General features: G+C 36.4%; 3 protein-coding genes across 5 annotated transcripts in view; 1 reads left to right on the forward strand and 2 right to left on the reverse strand.

Moving 5' to 3' along the window:
• The window catches only part of LOC132913419 (furin-like protease 1), a 351740-nt gene that overhangs the window by 220760 nt on the left and 104820 nt on the right, over nucleotides 1–26160 (reverse strand). The gene's annotated exons all lie outside the window — the stretch shown is intronic.
• Nucleotides 988–6992, forward strand: LOC132913437 (acetylcholine receptor subunit beta-like 1). The gene is made up of 5 exons (XM_060971792.1): nucleotides 988–1405; nucleotides 1507–1643; nucleotides 1917–2071; nucleotides 2207–3251; nucleotides 3372–6992. Exons 1-5 carry the CDS (start codon nucleotides 1348–1350, stop codon nucleotides 3534–3536), a joined length of 1560 nt encoding a protein of 519 aa, XP_060827775.1. The 5' UTR covers nucleotides 988–1347; the 3' UTR covers nucleotides 3537–6992.
• Nucleotides 7495–26160, reverse strand: part of LOC132913436 (neuronal acetylcholine receptor subunit alpha-7-like) — a 167693-nt gene continuing 149027 nt past the window's right edge. For 2 of the 3 annotated variants that reach the window (XM_060971791.1, XM_060971789.1), the window contains 4 exons: nucleotides 25253–25362; nucleotides 24602–24743; nucleotides 23645–24042; nucleotides 7495–21951 (listed from right to left, as the gene is read on the reverse strand). In XM_060971791.1, coding sequence (XP_060827774.1) covers nucleotides 21784–21951; nucleotides 23645–24042; nucleotides 24602–24743; nucleotides 25253–25362 — 818 coding nt within the window. In that variant the 3' untranslated portion in view covers nucleotides 7495–21783. The remainder of the gene's footprint in view (nucleotides 21952–23644; nucleotides 24043–24601; nucleotides 24744–25252; nucleotides 25363–26160) is intronic. The other variant, XM_060971790.1, reaches the window with a different exon arrangement.

Raw genomic sequence — 26160 nt, forward strand, 5'->3', positions numbered from 1 at the left:
ACAGAGTTTCAACCGCGCAGCTTGGCAATTCTGCCGATTTTAGGTTCGCATTAAACGCGGAATGCAGGAAATTTCACGGTAATTAGTTCGAGAGCTTGTATGTACAATCCAAAAGGGAACAATGCAGCAGCAAATACGTTATGAATAATAGTCTCTTTCGGACGAAGAGCTATTCAAACCGACAATTGACTATTTTTTGTTTTATTACTATAGACCTCTAAAAAAATAATCGGGAATATAGATCGTCGAGATTCTACATCTGACTCGGATGATCTAATTGAGTTTACTAATCTGAAATTTAATGGATATATTTGTTGCAAAATTGTTCGCAACGTGAACACAGAGTGCAGTACCGCACAGCTGCTTATTCTGCACTTCTATGCGTCGATAATCATTTTCAATTTCGAAGAAAGCAGTCTTGAATTAAGTATATTGTATAGTAACCAATTACAAATCAAACTTCAGAGTACGATCGAATCGAAAACAACGCTTGTGTAACATCTGCATTTTTAAATTAATAAATATGTAAGTATATTGTATCTTATTAAAAATTCCAGTAATGTTGTGTGCATTGATTTGTTGTACATACTGGAAATGCAACTAAGCATCTGATACTTGTTAAAAGTTTCCAATATATATATTTTCATTTATAATCGATAAAATAAACCTCGCACGAACCAAAGTATTTTTTAATTTAGCATTAAATCCCGTCACAGAAAATTGTTTGGGATCATATTTCTTGCCATCTCGAAACCCTTCAGGATCGAAAAATGATCAGTGTTTGCGTCTTTGGAAAGTCAATTTTGAGCCGAATCAAAGTTCAAAGCGATTAAAAAGGGAATAATTGAAACAGCAAAAAATCCTTTAATCTCGCGAATATTCCACCCCCGATAACCACCCTCACGCCAATGCCCCAACTTGTCCAGAATCCCTCGATAAAGTAGAACCGACTCCGCGCAGCGAGCATCTAGACTGCGCATCTGTGAAGCGTATCGCTTGTGAACAACCCTGCCCATCAACCCTTAAACTCTGAGCGTGTCGCACCCCAGTCACACGTTCCAAGTCCAAACATCCACTTACTCCGGTGTGACGCCGCTTTTTCGTCGATCGTGTGGAGGAAAGATCGAATTGGAAGAGAAGAAAACAGGTTCGGGCGTGGAAACCAACGGTGTGAAAGGATTGTTGATTAATTTCGCAAGCATGGAAGAGGGTAGGTGGCAGTGGATCGGAAGGCAAGAGAGGAAATGCACTTATTGGCCAGCGTCTGCGTACTCATATTGATCTGTGGCGGTGGCTGTGGAGTGTCTACGGGTGTCTACGGGTGGGACATCTGAAACTTGTCCAAAAATGTATTTTTGTTTGCGGCTCGCGCGTTTTCTCCTCATCTCTGCTGTTTTCTGCGTTGGTAAGCGTCATAAGTTCGGCAACGTGATCAGTTTTATTGTTCTTTTTGAGTTGTTTCTTGGGTATCGAATTTGGGGTGTTGATCGTCGAATTGTTTCTCAGGTCTCTGCTCCGAAGATGAGGAGAGGTTGGTGCGAGATCTGTTCAGAGGGTACAACAAACTCATTAGACCTGTGCAGAACATGACGGAGAAGGTGCACGTGAATTTCGGCCTTGCTTTCGTGCAACTGATCAACGTGGTGAGAATCTTTGATACTCGAATATTCTAAAGATAAAATTTACTGTAAGTGAAGGTGCTTGTGACAGGCAGTATGAGTGTCGGTTTAAACTATTCTGTAAAACTTCTCAGTAATTTTTTGTGAACACCAATAACATTACTTATGACTTAGTGTACGTCACGAATCATGTAAATATTATCTATGGGTTTTAATTAGTTTATAGAATTATTCATTATATAGAAAAGAATTAATATCAGTTCTAAAATAGAAACATGAATGTGAGTCATTTTTCAGAACGAGAAAAACCAAATTATGAAATCGAACGTATGGTTGAGATTTATTTGGACGGATTATCAATTACAATGGGACGAAGCAGACTATGGTGGAATTGGAGTTCTCAGGTTACCACCTGACAAAGTATGGAAACCGGATATTGTATTGTTTAATAAGTACGTAACCTTTCAAATTTTGTACTTTTGTATTTATATATCGCTACAGTACCATAACTCATGTATCATTCGCACAAATTTTGCTTTAAAGAGACTCCCCGACTCCAAAGAACTATCAACTTTTCCAATTTCCAGCGCCGATGGCAACTACGAGGTGCGTTACAAAAGCAACGTTTTGATCTATCCAAATGGTGACGTTCTCTGGGTTCCACCAGCGATCTACCAGAGTTCCTGCACTATCGATGTAACTTATTTTCCTTTCGATCAGCAAACATGCATCATGAAATTTGGATCGTGGACTTTCAATGGCGACCAAGTCTCTCTAGCCTTATACAACAATAAAAATTTCGTCGACTTGTCCGACTACTGGAAAAGCGGTACCTGGGATATCATTAACGTTCCGGCTTACCTAAACACTTATAAGGGTGATTTTCCGACGGAGACAGACATCACTTTCTATATCATCATCAGACGCAAAACTTTATTTTACACGGTGAACTTGATTCTTCCAACGGTTCTTATTTCTTTTCTCTGCGTGCTGGTATTCTATCTTCCAGCAGAGGCTGGTGAGAAAGTGACGCTGGGGATCAGTATTTTGCTCTCGTTGGTCGTTTTTCTATTATTAGTCAGCAAGATTCTGCCTCCGACGTCTCTGGTGCTTCCACTGATCGCTAAGTATCTTTTGTTTACTTTTATTATGAACACGGTCAGTATTCTCGTCACCGTGATCATCATCAACTGGAACTTCCGTGGACCGCGGACGCACAGAATGCCACAGCTAATCAGAAAAATATTCTTAAAGTATTTGCCAACGATATTATTGATGAGGAGACCGAAGAAAACTCGTCTAAGGTGGATGATGGAGATTCCGAACGTGACGTTACCAACTTCTACCTATTCAGGAAGCCCGACAGAGTTGCCGAAACATTTGCCAGCCTCGTTGACCAAATCGAAGATGGAAGTGATGGAACTATCCGATCTTCATCATCCGAACTGTAAGATCAATAGGAAGGTTCACCATACGACTAGCAGTTCTAGTGCCGCTGGTGGTGAGGGTTTGGCAGATAGAAGAGGATCCGAAAGCTCAGACTCTGTGTTGCTCAGCCCGGAAGCTAGCAAGGCAACGGAGGCTGTCGAATTTATCGCTGAACATTTAAGGAACGAAGATTTGTACATACAGGTGAGGAATCGCTCGATCGTTTCATTACAATTTTTTGGTTGTTACTTGTGAGCTAATGTAGTTGAACAGTGGGGTGTAAAAAGCACGAGAATTTCTTGTTAATATGTACACATGTTTCAGACGCGAGAAGATTGGAAGTACGTGGCGATGGTAATCGATCGACTGCAGCTTTACATTTTTTTCGTTGTGACGACCGCGGGTACCATTGGGATCTTGATGGACGCACCTCACATTTTTGAGTACGTGGACCAGGATCGTATCATAGAGATCTATCGTGGAAAGTAATCCCACGAAATCTAGTCGATTAAAGAAGGAATGGCGTGCCATTATCGCAATAATTTTCATTTTACTTTCGTCTTTCGTCATGTTCGATTCTCTCTTTTGTATACTTTACGTGTATCGTAGATCGAATCGAGCACTAAACGGAAGAGATTAATCTCGAAGCGTGGGCGAAGAATAGATATAGGAAATTTTAAAAACGTTGCTTGGATCGTTTTCACGTAGCAACTCAAAAGTTGCTGATAAAGTTATTTCCTCGTTTGCCAAAGTATAATATCGTTAATTTCTATTTATTTTATAGAAGAACAAAGGTACTTCATGAAAAGATCACGAACCGATGTTAATATTATGAAAGTGAAAACAGGAACAACACTCTCATGGGTCTTTTATAATGATCAATCCTTTCTTCATTTTATACCGAGGAACGACTATCAAGGTTTCAAATATCACACTCGTGAAACTATCAAGGAACGAAGCTCAACTGCACTCGTCATACAACTACATATATATATTTCATTCATAATACATCGTATACCAGATTTTGTTTCAATTTGTTTACTCAATGCGTTGAATTCTGATTTTCTTCAAGTCTTACATTACTCGCCACTTTATATTTTTTTTTTAATTTATATTTTGTACGACACACGTTAGTTCAAAACATTTCGTTTATTCCTTATGTTAATCATTATTGCATCCACGATTATAATTGTCTTCCTTGAAAATCTTGGTCAATGAGTATGCTGAAACGAGTGCGGAATAAATGTAAATTGCGAATCTAATATTAAAATTAATATCCCATTGACCGTGCATCCTAGATGAGTAATTGGTTAGTCGGGATTAATAATAAGCATAGAGCGTAGACATCAAATAATTTTGATATTAATCGTGCGAATTACCGTTGCCATTATTATAATCTAGCAGGACTCGTGTTTGATGATTCATCGCGACGTAAAACATCGAAGGGCCGTGACAACGTTTACCAACCGACAGATACCTTTTATTTTTTCTACTTTGTATATTCTTATCTAATTTATATTAATTATTACTCCAAATTTTATTTGAATATCGCTGAAATTCAGAAACAGAATTTTGCAATTAGTCCGTCAGTTAATTAAATAATACATAATTATACATAATTTCCACATTGATACACGCTCTAGTTCTTTGCAAATTTTTCAATGGAATCACAAAGTTGTATTCTTCGATAGAGATTTCAACAGTTTGTAAAAAAAAAAAAAAAGAAAGAAAAAAAGAAAAACAACGACAAGGAAGGAGAAATTGGCTGGTCAGATTCGCTGACGTCACCACGGAAGCGCACATTAAAAGCACAATGTCTCGGCCTTGCGTATTTAATCGTTATTAAAAAGAGAACAAAAGTAAGAAATTATATCGTACGTCATATACGAAGATATGATACCCACGCTACATGTATATTGTACAGAAAACTGTTAAAACAGTCATGTTTTCTCTAATAGAAAGTTTGTCTCATACACAGAGTGTTTATGGTTGCCGATTTAACGATCGTTGATTTTCTCATATGTATCGCTTACAGTTGTGCCTCGCGAATCATCCCAATTGTTATATATGATGTTACTGTATATAATACGTATACGATCTTCGATTTTTATTTCACTAATCTCCATTATTCAGCGTAACGAAACACGTATTTCAGTCTTATTAAGCCACGCACGATCAAAGCCGATTTCTTTCCAAATCGAAGTTATCATTTACATCGATCGATCGATGAAAAAACACTTCCAGGTAATTGCATGTCCTTTTGATAATTTTATACGTAACGGTGAAAGAAGAAAGGCGTATATCAGTTTCCAACCTCCTTTCACGAGGGTTGAACGACCTGGACTTTTATAAAATTTTAATATCTACAGCGAGGGTATACTCTGTGTGAAGGAAGGATGATCGAGGGAAAAGGATTTTGAGGTTCAGGTCAAGCGTGAAAAGAATATTGCCCACGTTTTAAAAAAATTCATCGTTGAACGTTTGTGATTCGTTGTCCTCGATGCTTGTATGGAAACCTGATGTGTATGAGTACCTATTCCCGATTAGAGTAACGAGTTGATAGGGTGACACGTGTCTTCCTTGAACGAGATACAATAACTAGAATTTAGTCCCCCCAAGAACGAAGTAATTAGATGATGCTTATTGATTTCTATACATTTTACTTCCATATATTTTATAGCGTTGTTCACTCGAGAATGCGAAGGGTGATTGTGTAATGAGAATCACAATGAGACGATTTTAATGAAAATTTTACGAACCACGTAAAATTGAAGATGCCAGTTTTAAATAGTCATCGGGTTATGGATGACTGTATTTGATAGTTCTTGTATTTTGCTTGTGAATAACTTCTTACCTATTACAATTGCAAATCAAAGTTTAAATAAGAATCGAATTTAGAAAATTTTACAACTGGCACCTTCGATTAACCCTAGAATATTAATGCAACTGATTCTTGCGACTTTTTTCATAGCTTTTCATATTTTAACATTTTCCAGGTTATAGCCACTCGATGATAATCCGTTAAGTTTTGATAATTTAGCGATTATTGTGGATATACACGTATATAATTATTATTACAAAGTAAAAATAAATGCGACCATTAAAAGAAGAAGGAATGTATCTAGTGATGTCTGATATTCTGGGGTTAATGTCATTTTATGCATGTAGGAATATTTTAAAATTTATTACGCTAACATAATGTTATTGTTTGTACGTTTGTATCTTGGATTTAATGTTTTTAAACTTTTTTATCTTGCGATACTACTGAAATACGTAACTTTTGTTAATGTATATTAATATAGCGAATTCTCGTTAGATCAAGACGATTTTAATCGAAATAAATATTCGTTTAATAAATCGAAATTAAACGAAGAGAATTTTTTTAATGACAGATAACACCATAAGAGAACTATAAGTTCTGGATTCTCTCATTGGTTCTCACGTGCAGCAATTCGAAACTTGTCCCACCTGAACTGTACATTTAGTTATCGTTAAAATTGAATAAGTCGAATTATTTTATCAGCGTTACAACAATCAAATGAACGTATTGGAATTTATCGCACAAAAAGAGACGTAATTAGTGTTAATTAATAAATACTTGAACAAATTTTTCATTAATTTTCTTCCATTTCAAATATACGCAAACTTGACAAATGTAGCATCATTAATTTTAAATATAACTGATATTTCTGTCATTCGATATTCAACCGATATCAACTGATATTTAAACGAAACTTGTTTTTCCTTTTTAGACAATATGTATCTTAAATTACCATAAAATCACAGAAGCACTATCTCAAATTAAGGAATAAATTAATTAATCATTATTAACGATTTTTAGATTCTAAAACGTTCTTATGAAATTTTTAGATTGTAATATTAAACATTGCCAAACCGTTTGAGAAACACGAACGTTGAAAGAATTTAAAAAATTTCAAAAAACGAGAGAATGATCGCGAGTTAACGTACAATCATCGTGAAAGTAACAAAGAGAATCTTTATGAAATAGCTTTTGATACAAGGAGTTTGAAGACGAGCGTCCGAAGATGGGAAATCGTTAAAATTTAAGTGACGAAACACAGTTAAATCTCTTGTCTACTAGAGAAGAAGATGATCGTACTAGCGAATGTACATTAGTCTATCTTTATGTATTACGTATAAATATATAAAGAAAAAGGTAAGAATACGAAACGCATTGTTGAGCCGAAAAATTTTGTACTTTATTATGCATGAGAAACACCGCAAATATGTTGATTCGAAACATTGGGTTTTCATTATTAGACATAATATTAAGATAGGTTCATAGGTAGTTCTTTTTACAATGAAATAAAAATTATTAAATGAATCGAGAATACCTTCTTACTAAATCAAAATGCGTTGCACCTAATAGCGATGTAAATAAGAATGAGCGATGGAGAATGCGAGAAGGAAGTAAATGAAAAACGTCTATATTCATTTCATTTATTTCAACAATTTCATAATAACGTAATAATGTTAATAATATTACAATGCGGCGATTATGTGCTCACCAGTTAACAGGGATTTTCATATCGATCAACGTTTCTGCCTCGAAAAAGAGCCCAGCGTAGAAATATAACAAATTTTTTTATTATTAGTAGTATTAGTACTATTGTTATTATTATTCTTACTCTTATTATTATTAGTATTAATATCATTCATTATTATTATTATTAATATTATTATTAATATTATTATTATCTTACTTAACGTTCTTCAATATGAATTTACTATTATCAGGCCAGGCTGTTGTCGAGGCATAATTAAAAGTCAAGTGAGATCGAGGGTGAGTCAGTTCAATTGCATCGTCCCACCAGGGTCTACGGAAAAGGGAGTATCGTTTTCATCTTTTCTCTCTCTCTCTCTCTCTCTTTCTCCTTTTTTAAATATTTTGTTTTCTTTTTTCCTCCTATATAATATATTTGCACGGGTAACGCAAATTTTATTTCTCATTTATTTCTTGTTTACTCTCTCTCTCTCCCCCTCTTTCTCACCCTCTCATATTCTCCCATTCTCTCTCTCTCTCTCATACATTCTCTGTTTTTTTCTATTTCTCTTTCTCTCCCCCTTTCTCACCAACTTTCTCACTCGTTCATGCATTTACAGACTCGAAATATTATTTCTGTTATCCTTCGTTAGCCTCGCGCGAACTTTTTTCATTTTTTTCTATTAACCTCGTAACGACTTCGACGACTGGTGTAACGGTGGACAATAAAGAGACGATCCTTCGTTAAAATATATTATCAGGGAAGAAAAGGGCGTAGGTAGAGAAGAAATAGATCTCGTGCATTCATATCTCAGCGATCCGTGTCGCTGGTTTGTCAACCGCAAGCTTTTTACACACCGGTCTTACTTGAATCGTTTCTCTTCTTATATTCGCTTCAATTTTAAATTCCGATTAAGATCAATCATCCCCGGCTACGGTCCTTTATTATATTTTTCTTTTCGTTTCGCTTTTGGCTTCGTTAAGTTCGATAGATTGTTCTGAGATAATTAAATATTTAGCTTTTTTTCTGTTAGTTTAGAGAGAAAATGATCTCGATAAAAATTCGAGCCTAACTTCTAGTAGACTACCTTTTGAATCACTCCTATAATTTACTGTTCGAAGTAATATTACTACATTCTCTATTGATTACAGGCTAGCGTTTAATATTCAGTTACTCGATTATTGGTTGATTTAGTTTAGCTTTTATTTAGTTCCTCTCGGTGTGTATTACGAATATTTGGCGTTTAGCATTCAAGTATCTTTTTAAATATGCGTAGAGATTATATTTTTTAATAGTACACGTTTAATTCTTCCTTTTTTTTTTTTGCATTTTCCCCTTTTTCTTTTTTGACTTTAGAACGTGTTTATCCATGTTTTTTATATCTTCTTTTTTTCGCTTTTTCCTCCTTCCTTTCTTTCGTTTCCAAGTATTTGTCTTCAAGCATGAACCTTATCGGCCTGTGGTTTTTTTCGTTTGTGATCTCTTCTTTCCATTCCTTCGACTCGGTCATCGACTACTGATCGCTTAAAGAAGGAAAACAGAGGAGATTTTACAAACGGTGAATCGTTTCGTAGTGAGAGAGTGTGAGAATAGTTTTGAGCCGACTATTGTTGTTCTTCGAAATGAAGGGAACGAGAGTTACCTATTCGAAAATTACTTCGAAAGTTGACTTTTAACCCTTTGTCGTCTACGTTGCTTCTGACGGCCGTACTACAAATGTCCCTTTGTAAAAATTCATTTTAAATTCAGTTGGCTGTGACGCGTTTTCTCTAAGTTTATTTATTTTCTTTTATATATTATTATTATTATTTTTAATTTCCTTCTTTCTCCGTCCGTTACATCGAGAGTACCGCTCGGCGACTCCTCGCACACGGAAAATCACGACAGATTGCAAAAATTTCAGTCGAATTCTTGAACGCAGTAAAAATATGTTGATTATTGGTTTTTCCCTAACAATGATACATATTCATGAACGTTTTGAGCGTTTATCTTGCTAGTCAAATTTCCAACCAAATAATTCAGGAAGATACATAAATTCGATGGTAACTTTAAGACCGTTCGAAAGGATATTCGAGCAATCATTGAACTTTCCTTAAATTAAGAAATAGCACGACAATTTTTCTACTCGATAATAACGCCAATAATATCTTTGTATCCATAATATTTCTTTTTTCGATAGACATTATTATCAGAACTGAATTGAATAAAAATCGCGAGTGAATTCAATATTTCTACGCTTTTACAAAAATAGAAAAAAATAACACGTATATTTTAATATCAGTTACTCAAAAATCCTTCGAATCATTCATAGCACATTCCATAATTACACGACTCGCGTACAAAAGGATGCGCCATATCGAAACTCCACCGCTAAATCCTTTAATCGTTTTACAACGAATCTCTTAAATAGTCTCGATCTATACTGTACAAATTCCTCCGACTTCAGTCGCCAATACGAACAATTTCTCTCTTTTGTGAAATACTCTCGATTCTCTCTCTCTCTCTCTCTCTCTCACTCACACACATTCTTTCTTTCTCTCTCTCTCTCTCTCTCTTGCGCGCGCGCTAATTAAGCGTCTGCTGGGTTCGACAGGCGCGATAAATTACGTGCTAAAGATAGCTAAAAATTTGGCACTTGAACATTGCGTGTCCGCGCTAATCGTTTATCCTAATTCCGAATAATACACACTGCCATGAAGGAAGTCCGCGGCAGTGAATCGCGAGAAAAGAAACTCCACCACTCCACGCATTTCACACCCCATCAGCAACATAATCGTCGTCGATCTTTTTACCTCTTCTGTGATCACGTTGCTTCGATGGAGGTCGATTAACTTGTTGCCTTACATGTAGACCGCGAATATTTATGCTAATTCATTTTACGAACCCATGTAAAATATTTGATCGTGAAAGAAAACTGTTTCGCGTTTTAAACGTTTTAAAAATTACTTCGTCTTGGACATGATAAATTCTATACGAATTTCAAGTCTAAGTTCTTAGTCAGTTCTCTAATTACATCTTTGAAAGTAAAAATTCTTCAAGCTCATGTCAAACATATAGACTTTTGTCGTCTACTAATTCACGTGTGAATATGTGTTAAGTGGTAAAGCAGGTTAATCGATTCCATTCAGCAAGAGAATGTGCCCACGGGTTATGCGACGATTCTTCGATGTTTCTTCGTGTTTAAAATACGTGCGTAATAACAGATATCTTATGCGCGTTGAGAATATCACGTCTCGACCTCGTTCGCGGATCATATCGTCGAAGGAAGAAGAAATCGAGCAGAAAGTAGAGAAGAAAGCAGCGGGACGATGAACGTCCTTAATGTTTTCTTCCTCAAACGACGTCGAGCGTGGGAAGGTCCGTGAAAAATCGGCACAGATTATCATTTCGCTGACAATGAGTGTAACAATGGGGGCTGACTCGCGAGCAACAATTTCAATTTTTCTAGCTTTTACCTCCGCGTCTTTCTCCGCCGATTTTATTTTTTACACGCTACCTTTCGCTGTAGTTTTAATTCAATCTCTTCATAATACGTATCTAAAGAGAATATACGTACGTATATGCAATATATATATATATATATATACATTCATACGTATACACGAAGTTCAGCCGAAATGGCGAGGTGATTTTTTATCAGATTTCATCCACCTGCGTGGCTTTTAGTAAGTTTTGACAAAAAAAATTTATTCGTTTGATAGTATAAGTTTTTCTCCCAATCTAAAATAATTTTCGAGTTTGAAATATGCCGACCTTTTTGCTATTGATTGATCAGAATTTTAGTAAAAACCGAATCTGTTTTGTGCATTTTCTTCAAGTTATATCCGTACCGTATTTATTGCTCAGTTTATTGCTCGTCACGCGTTTGTCTTAAGCTTACAGAATATTTGTAACAGAAATCAAACTGTCATTAAATTAATATAACTAGTTTTTGTTTAAAAAAGCAGGTGTCGAGTAAACAACTTGATTTGACCAATAACTTATGCATTGATTTTATGTTAGAATAAATAGAATCAGAAAGAGAATTGCAATGGTACACAAGTTTAGAAATAACGGGACTTTATATTTACAGAAGAAAGTACAAGTATGTATGAAAAATTGCTTGCAAGTTACAGTAAATTGTAAAGAATAGTTTTTGTATTTTAATGCAACGTAACGAAACGTTCTCTTCCGAGGAACGAAGAAACTTCTTTCGATAAATGCTTCGCTTAATTACATTCCAAGTTGAATATAACGTTCGTCCTAGAAATGAGAAAACCGCAGACTATGTTATACATTTTCTCTCCTCGTTTTCATAATTATTACGTTTTCTATGCGAATTGCGTCAACCTTGTTCTTCGTTTATACTTCATTTCGGCTGACCTGCTGTATACTTTATGCGTATAAAGAGCGATCTAGTAAAATGGGACAAAGGGTCGTCGATCTTTCGAGTGTCTTCGTGCAACGCGCGATAAACGTCGGAAAAAATTTGTTTACTAATTACAAAGCGCAATATACATACTTCTCTTCGCTGAAACATTCCGTAATGTTTTCTTCAACTTTGCTCGAACGTTCGTAATTTCTAAGCGTTTCTACCTATCTTTCAGCGTTTCAAGATCTACAATAATAAAGCGCATTTCACAATTTATGTTACAAGACGAATTCTCGCGCTTCGTTCGCGTCTCGCTGAAAATTTCGTTAACGGCTCGATAAAGTCTGATTCTTCGCCTTCTTCTTCCTTTCATGTTTCTTTCTCGTGTTCAACTTTTTATTTTTCCTTATTCTCAGTATCCACTACAAAAACGAATCACACGACGAACACGAGCATCTCTTAAACTTGACAAATACAATTTTGATTCTCCATCGATCACAGTACTTTCACAGTTTCGTGCTTGAAGACAAGGTACGCGACGCGATCGCTACTTTTGCGTGAGAGAAACGTTCCCTACTAAGTTCCCTTAATTAAATATCAATCAGCCGATCAATAAAACCCTGGACTCCGTATAATCGTTCAAGGGGACTTGCGTTTCTTCGAACAGTTAATCAGAGAAGCGTTCGTTCAGCAAATATACATATATCACCAGAGCTTTTTAAGACGAGGAACGACGGGTGAACGTCAGTAGTAGGAAAAAAAAAATTAGAGAAAGGAGGGGAAAGAATATGAAAAAAAATTCGTCTGGTGTGTTTTTGCGTCTTCATTTTCCCGTGTGTCTTGTAACTACTTGTTTGGAGACTAACTGCGGAAGACTTTGACGTGCTATAAGTATAATAGACCTTACACGTTAAAATTACGTCAGGTTACAGTCGTTTTTTATTTTTTTCTCTTTTTATCTTGGCTATGTAAATCGGTGTTATACCGTTCGCAACGATTAAGATCGATTTAATTTCACCTAGAAATAGTTATCGATATCTCGCGTAGTGTTAGTAGAGGTAGTATATCATACATCGAGAGAGAAGAAAAATGTTCGTTTTTCTCAACAAACGTCTCAACAATTTTCGTCGTTTGCTTTTAAGTTCCGAGGGGATTGTCTTTGTGACACTTAAACGACACGGTGTCTCGGTGAGCAATCTTATTTGTTTTATTTCTAACCGGTTACCTTAATAAGTTTCTTAAAATGCTTGGATTGAATTACGAGTCGAGTAAAAGACTACAAAGTGTAGGAGAAAGTTTCGAAGACCTGACATGGTCGATGAATCTTGCTTTCTTCCGATTTTTATTTCCTTTATTTCTTTGTTTTCTTTTTTCTTTTTTTTTATTTTTTTATTTTCCATGATGAATTCTACGTCGTAGGACGATCGAAAGGGGCTACTTGTCGACAATCTCGCGTTCGATGTCTGACGTTTCGAGCGTTGAAGGTAATTGAACCATTGTTCAACGGAGAGCGTTTCTTTCGGACAATGGGCTAGTCTTTCGAGGATATTTTTCGAGTTAAGGCAACATTGACGGAGGAATGTATTTGACTCTTACAGGAAGCTCTCACGAGGCTGACATTTCCCTCTTTAATCTCAAAGTAATCTATAAACCGATTCTTGTTACATAAAATTCAAATTTCGCATCATCCAGAATAATTCGATAGAACTATATTGAAAAATAAAATTTCATCTCGAGATTGCATAAGATTTTATCTAAAATTTAATCATCCGTATACTTTGTTATTTGTTATTTGAATAGCCAGTACAAAATCGCTTATGATTAAGAGTTTCATCGACACATTAGCCCCTTTCTAAATTTAATCGTTTCATAATCGATTCTACGTTCTCGATCTCGTTCTTATTTCGAGATATTTCTTTCTTTCTTTTTTAACAGTATCGTTCACATTTACTCGAATAGAACACTCGAAAAATCGTACGCCATATCGATGTCCAAATACATTTTAATCGCATCACCCTGTACATATGCACTACTACGATCCTAATAGCGTACCAACCTTTACAATGCATTTTTTTATTTTCTTTAAATTTCTTATTAACCATATAATATTTCCCCCTTTTTTTTTATTCGTTATTGGAAACGATTCTTCATAGAAATCGCCTTAGTCATAGATTAATAACGTCGTAGAAAGAAAAATTTTCAACATTTTGCACAGGCGGAGAATTAATAATTAATACGTTACCGTTACGCTATTATTTATTTATTATAATTATTATTGTTATCGGTATTAATATCATTAGTACTAATGTTATTATTAATATTATCATTGTTTCTCTCCTCCTTCGTGATTTTACCGTTATTATTAATTTTAATTATTATAAGATTAATAGTTTATAATGATAACCCCGCGTGTGACAAGCTGAGTTTAATACATATATGTATTCTTGTTTTTTTTTTTTTTTTATCAAAGGCGCAAGTTGCGTTATTTCTCTGTAAATTCCGCTTCTTCGTTTCGTCCGTTTCCCTCTTTTAACCCTTTCCCTCCCTTATTTCCGCTTACTTTTCTGTCTTTTCTCCTCGATTCGTTTTTAAACAAAAATCTTATTATGTCCCGATGGTAGGCTGCTACTTATAGACGTTTACGTTAGACTGTTTTAAAAATCACGTTTCAAATATAATACAACTATGCCAAATATTCTATTCCGTGTAAATCGTCCAAGGTATGCTTATTAACTTTTCTTGAAAGGAAAATTCGATCGCTCTATGAAAAAGTTGACGTCTCGCTCTACAAGAAAACTTTTGAGGAATAATTTCTATCGAAAAACTCGGCAAAGAGAAATTTCCTTGTGAAGGGGATCGAGAATAAACTGGAAGAAAAATTTTGTTCTAATTCGGAAGTTTCGCTCAAAGAAAACTTGCAACCGTTACCCGTAACCGAGCTGCCAGGCAAAGATAAAAGAAAATATTACTTCGAACGGAGAAATGCTCGTCAGAAATTCAAACGATGATCGAGTCTTTAGATCGGACTCTATTTCGCTTTGAAAGCGATTTTTCAAAAAGCACGACGAACCTCTGTTTTATAACCGTGATATCGTTCGATCATGCACAAGAAAGCGTACTTTCGTCTCACTGTCGTGCGACATTTGCTGCGTGATATATTCTTATCTTTCGAAAAGAAGCTCTCGCGTCTCGTTTTCTTTCACAGAGTTCAAGAAGGTGGAAACATTTCTGCAGCACGTGCAATTAAAATCACCCTATCGTATCAGTGTAATCATCGATACGATTGTTACAAAAAGAGAAAAAGGAACGAATGGGTCGTCACAGTCCGCTTGAATTTAAATATCATTTTTCTCTTTCCTATTTTTATCATTTAGTTTCTTCGCTCGTCGATTCGATTAGTTCAATTATAGATTAATATAGATACTCTATGCTTTTCTCATCGATACATGTTACGTAGTACGTAAATACAACGTGTAACGTTTATTTCCCTCGAAACAAAACGACCAAATGAAAAGATCCCCGAAACGTGAAAAAGAACACTCCCTTTTCCCGGTGTCTGCGCGTTTATTTATTTCTACTACTGTTTCATCCTCTTTTTGTAATTTACGAATTAGTGTTTCCATTTCTTCTGTTTTAGTTTTTACGAACGACAATTTTTCTACCGTTTTGTCTAATTAATCTCTAAGACCCTGAATCTCGTGAACAGCTTAAATGCTTGAACGTTGAGCGTGATAGTTGAAAGTAGTACACTCGAACATTAATTATTCTCACTAAGCGGCTGGCTTACGACATCTCGTAAACACTGGAACCGCGCTGGATAAAAACAATAAATGAGCATTCGTGAGCAACGAATTTAGTTTATACTTTTCTTCGTTATTCCTCATCCTCGCCTTTTATTTTCCTTGTTTAACATTTATATCTTTAAATCATTATTATTTTTTTTTTTTTTTTTTTGTTCAGTGAGCAACTTGTTTCGAATTCCAACTTGACTTCGATATGTGAGAACAAGTAAATTTTTTGACAGAACGAGTATATAATTTCTTAATTATCGAACAGCTTATCGCCTTTACTTTTTATTTTATTTCTCTTCGCTAGAACGTTGGAACTTCGTTTAAATACGGGCTGCATTGTGTCTCCTTTTTTCACTGCAATTCTATGCATTATTTTCTCCCTTCCCCTGCAACAACAAGTCACCCGTTGAATAATCCAACTGAGATTTCGTAGCACGCGAAAAATTCGGCGTGTGCATTATACGATTATATTCCCGAATAGTTTTATTATTATGATTATTTTTTTCACGCTCGCGTAAGAACTAATCAATAACAAGTAATATCAATAGGCTGGATGTTAATTCTCCGTTAACAATCAGTGTTTGCTCGCTTAACGTTAACGCGTATAAATACGATTAAAATGGGAGCGTCGTTCAACGCCGCCGTCGCGACATGCAACGAATCTGAGCCGTTCGCAGGCCAATTTCATTAATTTATCGAACACATATCGTGCACCTAATTGCTTCATTTGCAACCGATTTTTATGGGACACTTTACAGTAGGCTATAAACGATGTACATCCACGCATAAACCGATATTAACTCTCGTGAAACGAATTATAATTATAATTGTAGAACGTATAATGCTCTTTCTCCCTTCACAGTTTGTCAATAGCAGCTTCAATCGCATCACACCATGAAAATTGTCCCGTTAATAAAAATTTCGATAGACGTCGTTATCCGCTGTAATTAGATAACAATAGTATGCTAATTCTGATTTTACTTATTGCATATTCGCGTACTTCATGATACTTTTACATGGCGGAACAGAAGCTATAGGAATAAGCTTATCATATTTCGAAGCATAGTTTAATGTTATCTACTTCTGGAAGCTCTTACATCTTGCGAATCAAATAATCTAAAAATTAATAGCGTTACATTCATTGCAGGGATTTCTTGAAAGTTGTTTGAAAATTCAAATTGGCTAACGAAGGGCTCGAATCGGTCGCGCTTTAACAATAAATCGTCGCCATGCGACTCTTTCCACCAACTTGAACTACAGCAAACGTGTTTGCGGAAAAGAACAAAGAACTAACAACCACGGAGAGTCGTTTCGTTTCGCGATTGGCTATCCTTGATTTTGCAGCTGTCGCTGGGAAGAAGGAAACACGTTCAAAAAAGATTCCATCGCGAAACGCAGTCGTTGAAATCGTGACATTTAAACACATAATTCATCGTATTAATGTTATTACGTTTCCTTTTTTCTTTTTGTTTTTTTTATTTCGTTTCATTTTTTACTTGACTCGACACTGTGGCATGCCGAACTATCTTCGTTAATATCTTTTCCGCGATTCTTTTGCTTCTCTAATGACACTCACTTGAGATAACCGTGTTTTTTTAAATACTTTTTTTTGTCTTCCCTACTTAGTACTGTATTCTAACAAAACCTTCCGGCGCGAACCATTAAGTGCTTTAAATTTAATTCATTAGTTTAATTAGTTAGCTGATTTAAAGATCGAGAATGGTTATTCCACCAATCGAGGCATTATCGATTATAGTTTATATCCTCTACGTACTATTATTTTTTTTTTCATTTTAAATCGTTCCTTTAACACCGTTAACAATGTTTTTTTTTAATTATTATTTTGTAACCATTATAATAGTATTTAAAAGATAACGTGATTGGTTGTCGCGTCAATGCCAATGGCCAAAACGTGCTATAGTTTTTTTTCGTTTTTTTTTCTTGTTTTCGTTTTATTATATGTTTAACAAAACCCGCCTGCGAGACTATCCGTTAACGAGATTCCGATGTTTTTTTCCTCTACTTGCGTTGACAAGCTTCTTCGTCTAAGTTAGTTGTCGAGTATTTCTCCAGTTTTTGTTTATTTAACACAGTCTACAAGATTGCGTTTGCTTATTTTTGTTTTTTTTAATTCTATTTTTTGCATTTCTGAGCGTTCGTTTTTTCAGTTTTATTCTTTCGCGAAAGGAATAAATTATTCGGCTCTAGGGGACCTAAGGTTTGGTTCTGTAACGTGCTTCGTACTCGTATTATACACTGAGGAATATTAGGATTAATTTCCTGCGTCTAAAGATATGCTTCTCGTATGCACTGTTTTTAATCGAGATGATCACTCGAAGTCGTGGAAATTTAGGTATATGCAATTTAGTCAGATGTAGATAATGCGCTAATTGAACTTCTATCACATTGGAACAACGTCGATTTGTATAATTTCAGAAAATAATAAAACTAACTTTTAAACATTCATTACTTAATACATTTAGGAGAATTGTTCTTAAATATTTGAAATGGATTGCACGAAACACGGAATATTCAAATTGCTATTACATAAAACAAACTGTAACGAGGTTTTATTAAACTGTAATAAATAAAAGAGTTTGTTACACATATAACAAAACTATGTTACCATGTTGTTCCAATGTAAGCTGATCCTGAAACGAGTCGAAGTGAAACAAACCGTCGAGTTATCGAAATTAACGAACTATGTACAGCATGAAATCTACCGTTGCTCGAAAAACACGGTGACTCTTACAGCTCGAAAAGGAAATGCTATTTCCCGGCGACGTCGATTCGTTCGAGCATCTACGAGTCTCGAATCTCGAGTCTGGTCACGAGTCAAAATAGTAAATGGAATATCGTATTAAATACTGAGCATTCTTATATATTGACTAAAATGTTTCCTGCTTCTAGACTCGTGGTCGACAGAAAATTCGATGAGACACTACCAGACGAACGACGATCGCGTGTAGTACGCGTTACAACTCAACTACTACGGTAGCTTCGATTCCGAAAATACGTCAAGTCTGGCGAAGTAATTTTGTTACCTTATCGTCGAAACAAATATTCACTATGAAACTAAACGAAGCGCGACGTTCGATAAAAAATTTCATTCAGCACGATGCAATTCCTAATTAATGCGAATACCAATGCAACGAGACTAATCGTTCTTGAAAACAATTTTTTCTTGTTTATTCGTAAATTTCGATACGCATTGAATAACAATTTTTCAACTCTTTTCATAACTATCGATTTCTCATAAGTTCTCGCAATATACTTTTGTAGGAAACGGATCCCATTTTGTGGCGACAAACAGCAAAAATCAATCGGAACTGCTGTGCGCCCGTTGACGGATAATCCGACGTGGATACTTTCACAGACGAACTGCAAATGGTTTGGCCATTTAGGGCGAGTAGCGTGCGGTCGAAGAGCAAGAGATTATTCAAGAATCAGACTTGTGCGATCGCTCGAGACCTTGATATTCAGTTTCGCGTACAGTCAAATAGCATAGAATCGAGTCGGTTGCTGGTTCGAAGAACGAGGGGAAAGTACCCAGAACCGGACTGCGTTCGGGAATATTCGAAAGGAAGCCGCACGGTCGCTCGTCCATCGAGGATCTTCGAGATTCGCATCGTTCGAAGGCGACTCGACTTAAAAAAGTAAATATACACTAACAGCTTCGAGTTGCTTTGGAATCGCGTTGCGAATCTCGGATCCGATTGTGATAGGTAGGCGCCTCGTTACCTAGATAGCGAACGTCGAGTTCGCCGGGAGTCACGCGAGAATCTCGAGGATGCGAAAGCCTGACTCCCTAGAACGTTAGATTGAAAAAGTTTTTGCTTGTGTACGCATGTCCGTCTTGTGTTAACGTAAGTGTGAGACATTTGTGGAGCGGGTGTGTAACGTGTGTGAAATTCTACGCAACGAAGTGCGTAGTGTCTATGTACGTGTTGGTGGTGGTGTGAGAGAGAGTATGTACCGTGTGTGCGCTTGTACAAGCGTGTACAGAGGGACAACAACAAACGATGTCCGCCGATAGAAGGGGAAAAAACGTGAGAAAATGAAGATAGATGTTGCGCTAAGTCAATCGTCATCATCGTCATCGTTTCATTTGAAGTCATTCATATACCCGCGTCGTCGCTCTTTCTCTCCCTCTCTCTCTCCCCCTTTCTCTCTCTCTCTTTCTCTCCCTCTCTCTCTCTTTCTTTCTTTCTTTCTCTCTCTCTCTCTCTCTTTCTCTCTCACTGTTTCCGCTTGCTTACGCCGGATTTCTCTTACGAACTAACAAAGAACAGTATTTTATTTTTTTTCTTTTGTTTTAAACGCCGCGCTGTCGCACGCCATCTTATAATCGTAGTATAAATCCCCCGTTTTATTTAAGTTGTCGTCGATTTTACTTACTAGTGATACGGATAATAAAATTCACTGGCATTGTTTTGAAACATTTTGGCAGTTCATTGTGTGTAGTTATTATTTTTACTTATTCTCTTTTTTTTTTTGCTTTTTTTGTTGCTTTTTAAGTTTTTCAGAATATTAACGTGTGCGCTTTGCTCTTAATCGTGTGTTCTCTTTCGTCTGTTTCCATTCTGCTTTTTTATTTCTCTCTACCTTTTCCTCTCTTTTAAGCACAATAAAAGGAGCGGTGTACCCTTCTTCAGCTTCTCTCTCTTTTGTTTGTATATCTCTCTTTCCTCTCTCTCTCCCTTTTTCTCTTTCGTTTTTTATGAGATTCTCTGGCTGGTACGGTCGTACGAGAATCGAACGAAAAATCGTTTCGTAGTCGTGGACCGTACCGAGCAACTCGATTTATTCTTTAACGAATTCAAACCCTTCGACGGTTCTCGGTGCTCTTTGTTTCTATGTTCTGTCTCTTGCGTGTGTATGCGTATATATGTGCGTGTACGTGTATGCGTGTTTGTGTTTCACACGCGTGTACGCAGATTTATTTGCATCCCGTGCAACGATTACTGAAGCGTGTTTCAAAAACGAATGTTTTCGTTAAAATTTTAGTCAAACTATTTGTCACGCCACTTCAGCGGAACAGTTTTCAAAGAATAAAATACTTTCCACAACGTGGTTAAATAGATAGCAAGTTGTGTTACTCAAAAGCAACACTTTAAGGTAACTTAACAATAAAAACAACAATAACAAAGATTTTTCTCCATTCTCGCTTTCGCAAGAATTCAAGGAAAAGTAATATCCATGAAAACGAATAAAACGTAATATTTCTCATCTAGCAGGTATCGGATTAAAATTAACACTGCGATTAATCAGAGAATTACAATTTACAACATTCGAAAACTTAAATATATTCGTTTGACAAACCTGAAATTGGATGATTTTGATAGAAATTATGCAACGAAGAAAAAATATGAGGATGATGTAACTACTTTTGCTTCACTAGTCAATCCAGCGTCAGCATGTATCCAATTTTCCGCAAAAAATTGCGTCAGCTCGAACCGAAAGGAACTCGAGGCTCGCGATCGTTCGCGTTCCATCCCTATCGCGGCACAACAAATGCCAGAGATGCACATACCTCGGCGTGGCCGGCATGTTTGTATGCGATCGTGTGTGCATGTAGGTGTGAGCGCGCGCGCGCGTGTCAGTGTCCTTTAACGCGCCTATGTAGGCGCATTTTCAACGTGTCTCGCTAAGGCGTCCTTTTCGAATGAACTACATAAAGATATATATATGTATACATATACGTATCTTTTTTTTATGTGTACATATATATATATATATATTGTAAATAATACAGAGAGCCTAGTGTCCTCGTATCATTTTCTTCCTATGAACAGTGCGGATCACCCGAAGCGGGGCGTAACACATGACTCTGAGGCTCGACTTCCAATCAGCTGGAGATCCAAGCGTAGGAGAAACATCACTGTAAACGTTGTTTGCGTAATCCTAGCATGGACCAGATCGTGGTAGTCGTCATCGTCATTGTCGTCGTCATTGTCGTCGTCGTCGTCGTCATCGTCGTCGTCGTCATCGTCATCGTCATGTTCGCGTTCCTCGCCGTCCGCACCGATGCGCAACGCACGATCCTCGTCGACCGCCAACGTGTAGTCGGCTATCTGTACTTTTCTAAATCACGTGACGATGATGTGCGGCGCCGACAGTAGGACGGTGATGGTTGCGATGATGGTGAACAGAGTAAAAATGATTAGGCACATTCTGTCGATCACCATCGCCGCGAACTTCCAGTCGTTCGTCACCTTGGTGTTCAACTCCTCGTTCTTCAGCTGATCCGTGATTATCTGGAACAGGGAGCCGTGTATGATGTATGACGCTCGTTTTCAGGAAGTACCGTTTTCATGAAAACGGTTGTGTTAGAGGAAATGGGATATTTGTCGTTGTAATGGATATGCTTTACGATTCTTAGACAGGTTATGGGTCAGTGTGGCCGATTAATATTTTCGATACAGTATTTTAACGATCGGTATTTATTACTATCGCTTGGTGACTAGTTCCACTTATTAAACCAATCTAGATCTTCAATAATTAGTTTTAATGGTATTCGTTAAATCGGTCTAAAAATTTTAATCGGTCAGTGCCCAACACGTGTATCTTTGTAAAGAGTAAATTAATAAATACGAAACTGATAATAAATTATATAAAAATGAATTTGCGTGTAACATCGTCGCTCGGTAAATAGAAGATGTTTATGTATGAATATTTTAAGAGACGAAGCCGTGATCTAAAACGAAAGTAAGTTACCAGTGCATCAACCCCTAAAGTCGTATCTTTCGCTCTTTACATTCGCGCGCGCGTCCCTTGAAACATTAATGTTTAATTGAGAATCCCATGTGTACGTTTGAAATTACGTCGAGCGCATTTGCTGCTCTGTCGAATGCATTAATATAAATCACGATAATAAGCACCGGAAGTCCTAATTTATCCTTTAACAGATAGACTCCCTCTTGAACTGTGATCGCTCTGTGACTTCGAAACCCTCTTACTATCCTCTTCTGGGACCAATTTATTTACTCAGTGTATAATCAGCCTTGTGAAAAATTGAAAATCCCATGATTATTATACGATAATCGCGTGTATAATAATTAACAAGTTAAAAAATTAATTGCATCAAAGATTTTTTGAGCCAAATACTTCTCTCAAGTCTCGATAATGGCCATTTTCTTGAGAAATGCTATTTAATCTCTTTCTAACTCCAGGAAGTGCACTATAGAATTCCCGAAACTGGTCAGAATACACAATGACCACGCAATTGTCTAAAATTGTCTCTATCATGGAAGCAGGACCAAACTTGAAGTTTCCATCAAATATTCGGTTTATAATTATGAACACCGATAGATTTCGAGTATTTGACTTTGCCGTGTCAGTTCTGAAACTCGAGAAACAGACAGGCTTTAATAATCCTGCACAAACAGTCATAGAACAGAGAATGGTTTCACGTTCGTCAGCGAACCTCGTTGGTACATGTTCTGGTATTATACTACATGCGAGTTTACACGAAAGTTTCTCCACTTACGGGCAAATTAAAATGAGTGTACACTTGGTAATTAGCCGAAGCACCGTCGCGTATATTTCACAAGAACTCGCTAATTGTCATCCTCATTATTATTAATGGCCAACACTTCTTTCTATTGAAAATAAAGCAGTAGCTCAAGTTTGTAAACGTTGAAGTAACTAAGAGTGTATACGCTCTACAAGAGAGACTTCCTAATTCGTTTTAAATTCCGCTGTACTATGCGTTGTTACTTTTAAGCGTAAATAGCTCGAGAAAAGAAATTGTTCTTGGAATAAATACTGTACTCGGCCTACAAATTTTTTATTAAAATTAAGAAACAATAATATGAAATATAAATGGAACAAATAGATTCAGCACTCTTTTAAAGAAAAACATACGATTAAAGTAATTCAACGTGAGAAAATACGAATGATGGAAACTGTTTCTGTTAACTCACAGCGACGACTTCGTGATAAACGTACCTTAATTTCTTTGAGGATCATAATGAGCTCGTTTCGGGCACAGAAACACGCGTTTTGAAGTATTGTTTCGACCTGGGGACCTGGCGTATCTGGCGGATGTGGATGATGATGCGGTGTGTGACCGATCTGAATCGCCCCCGGATAGGAGGAGTGTGCCAGTGGCGTTGAGTGTTGATGATGCGGCGTTGCAGCGTGGCTATGATGATGATGGGGCGTCGTGTGAATGTGACTGTGCCCATGACCCATCGTGTGATGGTGAGGGCCAGGGGTACTGTACACGTTATTCAGGAGATTATTATGGGACGCCAGAGCGTTGTCCTCGAGATCCAGGACATTTGCTAGGAGGGATTTGCTGCTCCTCTGACGAAGCTCCAGGTCACCGTGACTCTTGCCAGCACCTGTTTTGAGAAATAGTTATAGTAAGTGAAAGCAATAGTTGTGATCGGGAGAATCGGGGGGGGGGTAGATCGATAAATACTATTTTATTTTAAATAAAGTCTGAGAATTTCTTCGATTTCATACGTACACGAAAAACGAATAAATAATTTAGCAAGAAAATACTTGGAATGGTAATAGTATAGCGTATGTACATCGTTGGGAATCAGTTTTTGAACAGGAATAATAGTCGTCTTTGAGAATTCTTTCGACTTTATAAGAACAGAAAATCAAAGAAGAGAAGCAACTTAGAACTACTCTAAAAAAGTAGTAACGTAATATATGTACAACATAGCTACTAAAGGAGAGAAAAAAAATGATATAAAAGAAAAAAGAAATGGATTCTGGCAACGTTTTACTTTCTTGATAGTACTTGTACATCTTCAAGTATGGTTATATACATAATCTAAAATAAGTCGGGTTCGAAGTGCTTTGTGCACAATTTAGTAGTGTGTGACTAAGATCGGTGTTTATATGACACGGAAAAACATTTATATAGATAATAGTAAATGTTGTCAGTACTTGTGTCGATGCTTTTTCGTGTCACTAAATTACCGGTGACTGGAGACGGTTTCTGAGACTTTTGTGCCTCCCTCTCTTCTTTATCACTAGGTCGTGACATACGAAGTATACAAGGCAGCCAATAAAGGAATACCACTTTCACCTGAAAGTTTGAAATATAAATAATATAATGATAAAATTATGATCGATGAAATATAGAATATGAAATAATTGGCTATTATTCTTGTATGCTTTCAATATTTCTATCGAATTTTTAAACTTCCATATTGCTTCAATTCTAAAATTAAATATTGGCTTTGATACGTGAAATATTATTTAACAAATTAGCAAATTAATAGAAAATACGGTTCATGCGATTCTTATACCCCACAGAGTATAATAGACAATAAAACTCGTGTAAGGTGGAAACTTAGTGTTACTCGAAGAAGTAAATCCGGTTAATAACTGAAGTAAACCTAAAGCGTATTTGAAAGCACATGAGTTCAAGTTAATTGAAGTCACATATGCGGTAAAATCAGAAGTATATACTCTTTGTACATACACAACAACATTTAAGTTTCCCGAAATATTCTCAATATGATGTTATAATTTTCAAAAGTTGAATAAGAGTTTCTTTATAATCCTAATTAATCTGATGAAAAACTTGCTTACCCATTCAGACATTTCATGAGTGTCAGAGTTCCGGTGATGATAATTTAAAATAAGAATGGTGCTGACTACACTGCTGGCCACCATAAACATAATACAGTTGAAGTATGTTCCTGTGAAAATATTAAATGTTTCATGAAAGTATAACCAACGTGACAAACCACCAAATTAAAACCGATCGTTCTATTGACCAACTCGGAAACCGCACATCATTATAAACAACATATCGAAACTGTGAATTAATCATAATTCCATCAGTCTCCATCGAAATATCAACCACAATTTCAAAATCCTCCTTTCAGCTATCCCCGATCAAGGTGTCAATGGACGTTTGTTGTCCCAGCTCCGCGTCTGACCTGTACGATCTGTTACTACTGTCAAGATACTACCACTGTCAGTAGAATAGTTCTGACTGCAATAGGGAATCGTCAGTCGAGGATAAAGGACTGTGCACAACCAGCCTCACTCGTATTACGATAAAGGCATTACGAACAGATGTATGTGTAACATGATCCAAGATCTTTGTATAGACCTCGAGTACGATGGATCTTATGCGAACAGATTTACAAAACACTAAAGAATATTCTCCGCGTTTCGGAGTACGTCATAATCATATCATATTCATATCTTGACAGAAAATACGATTCGCTTTTTCCCGATCACAATATTGAATTTTTTCCGAGGGAATATATCAAACTGCAAGCGGAGATGAAATATGGAAAGATGGTTTCTGAAAATAAATTTTGGTCTCATTATCAAAATATACCTGTTACTTCCCGATATTCTATCAAGCTTGTGTTTCGGACTTAAATATTATATTTAAGAGTACAGATGGATTTTCGAACAACAAAGTTATTAGGCAAGATCCGTGTTAAATATCTTTACATTCATTTATGAAAACAAAACGTTTG

The sequence above is a fragment of the Bombus pascuorum genome, chromosome 13 (assembly GCF_905332965.1).
Source record: "Bombus pascuorum chromosome 13, iyBomPasc1.1, whole genome shotgun sequence".
Classification (NCBI taxonomy): domain Eukaryota; kingdom Metazoa; phylum Arthropoda; class Insecta; order Hymenoptera; family Apidae; genus Bombus; species Bombus pascuorum.

Coding starts and splice junctions, on each gene's coding strand:
- LOC132913437 (XM_060971792.1), top strand. CDS start 1,348: ATGTATTTTTGTTTGCGGCTCGCGCGTTTTCTCCTCATCTCTGCTGTT. Junction 1,406..1,506: donor CTCTGCTGTTTTCTGCGTTG/GTAAGCGTCATA, acceptor ATTGTTTCTCAG/GTCTCTGCTCCGAAGATGAG. Junction 3,252..3,371: donor ACGAAGATTTGTACATACAG/GTGAGGAATCGC, acceptor CACATGTTTCAG/ACGCGAGAAGATTGGAAGTA.